The sequence below is a fragment of the Lactuca virosa genome, chromosome 7 (assembly GCF_052849685.1).
Source record: "Lactuca virosa cultivar CGN04683 chromosome 7, Lactuca_virosa_CGN04683_v6, whole genome shotgun sequence".
In the NCBI taxonomy this organism is placed as follows: Eukaryota; Viridiplantae; Streptophyta; class Magnoliopsida; order Asterales; family Asteraceae; genus Lactuca; species Lactuca virosa.
The window spans coordinates 178,962,239-178,969,781 of record NC_136432.1 but is presented as its reverse complement, the minus strand read 5'-3'; the positions used below and the strand labels follow the sequence as shown (position 1 = coordinate 178,969,781).

The following is a 7,543-nucleotide window of genomic DNA, read 5'->3' as shown; positions in this document are numbered from 1 at the left end:
CAGTGCATGACATGTTGGGGTTACCAAATGATGAGGAAGACTTTTTGAACATGAATAGTTGTGAGAAAGATAATGAAATTCTGCAAGAATGGAAAAACCAATATGAGAAAAAAGGGTTTAATGGTGAAGAATACCTGAAAAGGATCAAAAATACAAATCAAGACAATCTTATGTTTAGGCTGAATTTCCTTACACTTTTCATTAATACATTTGTGGAATCAACTTTGAGTGGTACAGATCAAATAAATGTTGTTAATAAGTTAGTGTTGGTAAAAGACTTCTCGAAGATTGATTGGTGTAAGTATATTCTAGATTGTTTGGTTAGCGGAAAACAACTGTGGAGAAGGGATGATAAGACATGCTATTACAACGGACCTATACTCGTCTTGACGGTAATCTTGTTGTCTTGAGTAGATTAATACTATAAATTATATTGAATTATGTATACTGAATTAATAATTGTAATTTTTTTTGTGATGTAGCTGGTGTATGTGTATAACATGAAGTTCTCAGGCGTCAAGATAATGAAAAGGTTACCATTTGTCAGACATGTTACGGGTGATCTTCTTGAAAAAATAGAGAAGTTGGAGATTAGTGTTAGAGGGTTTGGAAGACAACTACAGGAAAACTTTGAAAATGTTGATGTTGATGATGAAATGATGGATGAAGACGAAATGTTGGATGGGCTTAATAAAGACTATGGGGATGAGGAGGTAAGACATAAAGTTTTAATGAAAAATATGATACATTCTACTAGAATTTTAATACTCATAATTTGAACTGTTTAGGTAAAAGCTTAAAATAAGTGAAACAATTATTATGTTGAACAATAATACTATCTGAATGTAGCTACTTATAACTTGTTATACAATTTTCAGGCTTATGTGGCTGTTCATAGCTATGGAATAATCTTGTCCGAAAAGAAGAATATTGAAATGGCTTTGAAAGATGGAATGGAAAAATTCCCAGATAGTTTGTTGTTGAAGGAGTGGTACGAAAAAAACAAAGAATTGTTCAACGAAGTCAAGAATGCAGAAAATGAAGGAATGAAAGAGAAAGAGCATGGTTTTGATGTTGATAGTAACAAAGGAGAGGCCGATGGTAGTAATGAAGGTGGAATCTCTCCAGTTAGAGGATTGGTAGTTTATGGGGATAAAAAGGATGATGGTGGAGATTTCAGTATGCCTAATGTGGAAAAGGTCGATAGTACATACCATCTAACCTGTTCACAATTCTTGGAGCATCCTGAAGTGTTGGCAACAGTAATTGAAATGACAGATGAGGCTGTGTTGAACAGTTATAGAAAAGAAAAGAAAAAAGGAAAAGAAATCTTGGAAACAGTTGAAGAAGGTGTGGAAGATGATGACAATGGAAAAAAGGGGAGAAGAGGACAAAAGTTACCGGTATATGGAAAATCACCGTTTGTTGAAATGATTGTTAAAATGAGTGACAAGGTGAAGAAGGATGAGATGGTAATATACAATTCAGTTTTTGCATCAAAAAGAGATTATGGGTAATTGATATAATATATATTAGTGGTTTTCTTTTTAAAACATACTTGTATAGTTGATTTGATTAAAATTCTTGAGCAGGGAAGAGATATGGAACATTGGGAGCAGTCATGTATTGCAAATGATTTTAAAAGCAACACGTTTATACATTCTATAATCATTGACTGTTGGAGGTCATTACTCAACAAAATGGAGGAACTAAGGGATGTTGGATCAGTTGCTAGAGTTTTCTTTGATACAAACTTTTTGGTAAGTATTCAATTTAAGTTTATTACTAAATAATAATATGTGTTTTATTGATTGTTTCATTTATGTATACATGCAGATAAGATACTAGATGCATCGGTTGCATACGATAGAAGCCAATCATTATTTGATTCGATGATGAAACTGCACATTAGAAGTCTACCAATTAAGCAAAGTCTCAAGGATGTTGGACTGGTAATTTGATTAATAGTTCTGTTCTATATTATAATATTTATTATACAAATATAGCTTATTGTTATAAATTCTGTTGTATACCATGTTTTCTTTCCAGTAGTTGAGAAGGGTAAATATTATTTAATATGCTTTGATCTAAGGGTACCCACCTACTACGTTATAGACCATGTCAACCGAACAGGCACTGTTGAAGATATATATGGAAGGAAGCCAATTCTTGTGGTAAGATTAAGAATTACTGCTTAGAATTTATATATGACTTGAATTTTGTATTGTTAAAAATGAATTTTAATAAATGGATTGTATTGTATCATAGAAAAAATTGCTTGGCAACTACTTAAAAACAGAGAATTACAAAAAATCAACAGCTTTCAACAAAATTAAACCTCGTGTAATGAAATTTACATGGAAAGTAGAAAAAGAAGGATCAGACTGTGGAGTGTATCTTATGAGGCATATGGAGTCGTATATGGGGGAAAGTGAAGGGCGTTGGGATTGCGGTTTTACAGGTAAAAAACAAAGTGATGTAATTGCTGTAAATAATTTAAGAATCAAATACATGGAAAAGCTTATGAAATCCGACTACAACAAGTATAAAAGTATGTTGGATAAAGATGCAGAAGCGTATGACAGGCTTGATCCATTGGAGAAAATGGTGCTGATGAATGAAGTGAAGGAAACTAGGGAGAAGCAGAGACGTGGAAGGCGTCATTTTAAGATGGTCATTTTGTTTTGATTACTTAATCATGGTAGACTGGTTTGTGTTGAAAGACTTATGCCTACATGTTTTATTTTGGTCTAGCTATCTTTGTTTGGGAAAGTGTTGGAAGACTTATGTTAGGATGTTTTATTTTATTCTAGTTGTCGTTGTTTGGGAAAACTTTTAATGTGAATGATGATGGAATGTTTTTATGGATATGAAAAATGTGGAAGTAAGTAATGTGTTGAATTTTAAAATGTTTGAAGTTTATGTTTTGAAAGAATTAAAATAATAAGAATAGAGTTAAAAGATGGTTGTTATTATACAGGTAAGTTTTGGTTTTCAAGTAGTCAATTATGATATGCAATTGTTGTGGAAAATTGAAAATACTTATAATACACCAAAATTGTGGTTACGAATTAATAAAAATCTGATTCGACCAAATCCTGAAAGAATGACAGTAATTGAAATAAAATTCTGATTCGACCAAGTTCTGAAAGAATGACAGTAATTGGAATAAAGTTAAATTCTGTTGGAATGATAAACGGTTATGTTCTTTCATGTTTGATCAAAGTTTATAATTTCAAAATATTATAATGAAAATATATTAAAAGTATGTTTGTGTCTTCTGTAGTAGTGTTTTTAAAAGGTCCTAAAAGTATAAAATAACAAAATGATATTACCGTGTTCTGAAAGAATGAATATTATTTCAAATATAGTGAAATTCTGTTTATGAATTGTTAGGTTCTGATATGACATTCTTCTGAAAGAATATAAATAAATGGAATAAAGTTAAATTCCATTGGAATTTGTTAGGGTGTTGTTGAAAAAAATGTTTGGGAAATAATATGTTGTTGGTCATATAAAATTCTTATGGAAATTAATGATTATACAAGATCGTAACGTTGGTTTAATACGTTTGGATAAAGATTGATAACAAAGTGTGCAATAATGCATAACCATATATAATAATTATATTAAAGACTCGCAAAATTAAAATGAATGTCACTACTAAACGTGAAACAAACATGTGACTGTAGTAAAAAATTTCAAAAAACCTATAAATATAGCAGACTACTTAGGATTTTTTAAGAGGACAATTTCGTTTATCATGGTTTGCCATCTGTTTACATGAAGCACACTTTCGCTTAGGCTTCAAACTTACTTTTTCCAGCATTTCTTTTTTTGATTTTAATCTCTTACCACGACTGCCAGTTCCCTTATTACGAATATCCGATGGATTCTCAATGTCGGGAACATCATTAGTTAATTCTACATCTATAATCTGGTTGTAGAATGATTCTCTTGATGGAATCTCGGGGGTTGGACAATCATCAACAATTTTTTTTTTCAACTTATTCAGCTCTTCAAGGTATGACTTTAACTTTGCTGCATCATGGCTCAAAAATGAAACGCAACGGTCAACATTTGAAAAGATTTTAATAGCAGTCATGTCAGAATTTGAGTCAACCAAAGAATTAGAGAAACGCCTATTAAGCAATTCTGTTGGAATAACATCCCGACGCCAACGTCTCATAATGTATTCTTCAGGAATCTGTTCAATACTGTAAAACTTAAACACACATAATATGTGCCTATGCAAAAGACCGACATGTTCAAAGTGCATGCATGTACACTTGAATGAACCCTCTGTTTTTGAGTGGGTAACCTAGAATATGTATGATAGTATATGAGTATTTAATAGAAAGTCTTTTTATGTGTATAAAAGGAAATGATTATATAATGAAGTAATAACATACCGTGTATTGGTTATCCTTTATAAGACAATCGTAATGGTATTCCTCAAGATTGTCATCACCAACAGGACTTGATGGTTGCATTGTGCTTATGTTATTTTGCTTCTCCAATACAATAATAGTTTCAACACCATTGCAAGAAGTAACACTCATTTGGAAACAAGTATTATCAGAATCTGAAAGCTCTTTCTGAACCTGATAAAATATCTTACGAGTGTAGACCTTAGAAGCATGTGGTTCGATTGGACTAGATGATGATGAATCTAGGAACTGTTGTAGCAGTGTTAAAGTCATTGACTAATTGATTACGTCTTTGACGTTCCATAACACCCTCAAATGTCATCATAAACATTAAAAGATAAGAACTGGTAAGGGTGTTGTTCTGAAACGACCAATTTTAGCCTTCAGACAATGATGTAGTTCTCATAAGACCAGACATTGGTATGTCCTTGAAGAATGCAGGTACCCAAAGTCTCTGCAACCCATACATCTCTTTCATCCACTTGTTATTTGAAATGTTAAAGTCATCTAAACAAGATTGCCATGCGTTATCAAAATCACATGGTTCCAGCTTAGAATTCCAAATTATAGAGTGAAAACGCTTCTGAAACGCTGAGTTTGTGGCTAGTTGGGATGTTATCTGAATGAAAATACATAAAATCCATTTTAGTAAAATATAAAATGTTGGTGTACGTTATATAAAGGATATGAATATCATAATCATGTATTCTGATAGAAATATGTTAAATGATTCTATCATAATTACATTATAGAAATTCTGTCTCAATACTGGTATATCTATTATTCTGGCAGAATTAAATTCTGATAGAAAGATATGTATTAAGGAAATAAACCTATTAACAGTATTTTGGTAAAAAAAATAAAATGTTCACTTTGTTTGGCAATTTTTTTGTAATATGCCACATACAAAACCTATGTGATGACATTGGAAAAACTTCATTTATAGCTTTGTTTAAAGCCGGATCTTGGTCTGTAAGAACAAGCATAGGTTGTTTTTTGAAAGATTTCAAGAATGCTCTAAGCAGCCAAGAATAAGAAGTACCATCTTCTCTACTTAAAAATCCATCACCAAAAGTTACACATTTCTTATGGTTATCTATCCCAGTGAATGATACGAAAATCATATCATATCTGTTTTTAAATATTAAAATTAGTTACTGTTATTGGAAGTAAAATAAAATTGTGATAACATTACAAATTTAAAAAAATACTTATTCATGTTGAAGGTGGCATCAAGGGATACAACGTCGCCAAAAGCATTGTAGTTATATTTTGCGGTTTCGTCAGCACAAAAAAGAGCATTCAATTTTTTCAGCACGACTTTAAACTCGAAAGAAAAAGTTGGGATATTTTTTTTTCCTTTCCAACATCTTCACAACAAGGAATTTTGCATCCCTGGAACCTATGTAAGAATTAAGATTTCTCGTATTGTTCTTGAAATCAGAAACCAAGCCACCTCGAATATCAGACCCACCCTGAAGTCCGATATACAATCTATGTGCTCTTGAGGCACCAACATTTTGCTTTGACAAGTTATGAATAAACATCTCCTGAGAATAATCAAGTTTCCTCTTTGTACGAGACAAAAACATGTTGTCCTTACCAAAAAACTCATGATTACGGTGTTCAACAAAATCATCAACAATATATTTATTAGTACCATGTAGTAGAATAAAAACAATTTTTGCTTTGCATTCGCACCTAAATGAGTATTTCCTTCTTTGAAACTTATTATGTTGAGGGTCTAGAGTATCCATTTTAGCGGTTCTTGGTTTACCTTCCCGATTGGATAGCAAATGTCGTTGTGTGATAATGCCGGATTTGGTTGTTCTAATTGTTCCAAGCCTGACATCAAAACCTGCTTCTGATGCATAATTTTTATACATTGATAATGCAGCACCATATGATTCAACGGTTGACTTGATTTTAGGTTTGATGTGGTCCGAAACAACAGGAATCCAATAAGATGAGCCACCAGGAGAAACATAATCATGTGTAACATGAGTTTGTTCTGCATAAAAAAACAGATTGTATTATATAAAACAGAATACATACAAATTTAAACAAATGATTGTCGTCGATGTGCAAATTGCAAACAATCGCAACGAATTAATCTAGTTTTCTAAAATATTTTGTTATTGGTGTACTAACCTTTCTATAAATCAATATTATCATCGGCTATAGTATCATCTGCCACATCATCAATGAACTCGTTTTCGTTTTCTGCATCTTTTAAATAGAATAAGTGTACTGGATAATTAGATATATAAAAACCAAATAAATATTTACAATACATCACTTGGGTTATGATTACTACAATCATCGAAATGATAGTCGTAATTGTCTTCAATATGATTTTGAATGTGTTCTAATGGATCCTCATCTTTGTAAGTGCAAGTTTCGCCATATTGCAAATAACAATATACAAGTTCAACATTATTGTTATGAAAATTAACAACTATAAAATCTTATAAAGATATATCACCTATATTTAGATTGCTATTCTCGCCTATTTGAAAATCGATATTATGTAGAGAATCATGATCAGCTAACCCGAAATCTTCATCATCGTCTGGATAATCATTAGGATATTCATGTCGATCATGAGTATGATCGTCACCAGCTGATATTGTATCATCCATAAGTTGATTTTCAGCACGATTTAACACTAGATGATTGGAGAAAGCAAAATAAATTAAATATTCTAAACTATGAGCCAATTAAGTATATATTAAAAAAGGAGAAACCGTAGAATTGATATGTAACTAAAAATGCGTGATATCTGCACTCATTGTTATCAGCGATTTAATTTTTATAATTTTTACAAACATTATAAAGATAAGAATCAACACAAAATCCTATTATTGATCATGATATTGTTAATATTTGACAAATCCATATTCCAAAGATAATACATTCCATAGATAAGACTTAACAAATTATCATCTTACGTTGATTTGACTTTTCAATATTTTATTCAGCAAAACTTTAAATAAATAAACTTATTTCGTATGAATTTAGATATGATTACTGATTAATTATGGCATAAACGCAGATACTAAGAAAACAATGAAGATACAAGTCTCTTATTCTGTCAGAATATGTGAAACCAG

The 7,543-nt window shown here is 31.3% G+C and overlaps 2 protein-coding genes across 2 annotated transcripts; both read right to left on the bottom strand.

Annotated features, from left to right (window-relative positions):
* Positions 1–3,730: 3,730 nt before the first annotated feature.
* Positions 3,731–4,703, bottom strand: LOC145127355 (protein FAR1-RELATED SEQUENCE 12-like). The gene is made up of 2 exons (XM_079062569.1): positions 4,413–4,703; positions 3,731–4,321 (listed from the first exon to the last, which is right to left on the bottom strand). Exons 1-2 carry the CDS (start codon positions 4,701–4,703, stop codon positions 3,731–3,733), a joined length of 882 nt encoding a protein of 293 aa, XP_078918695.1.
* A 103-nt stretch (positions 4,704–4,806) lies between these two features.
* LOC145127354 (protein FAR1-RELATED SEQUENCE 5-like) lies at positions 4,807–7,072 on the bottom strand. The gene is made up of 5 exons (XM_079062568.1): positions 6,916–7,072; positions 5,799–6,441; positions 5,343–5,561; positions 5,176–5,263; positions 4,807–5,049 (listed from the first exon to the last, which is right to left on the bottom strand). Exons 1-5 carry the CDS (start codon positions 7,070–7,072, stop codon positions 4,807–4,809), a joined length of 1,350 nt encoding a protein of 449 aa, XP_078918694.1.
* Positions 7,073–7,543: the final 471 nt, after the last annotated feature.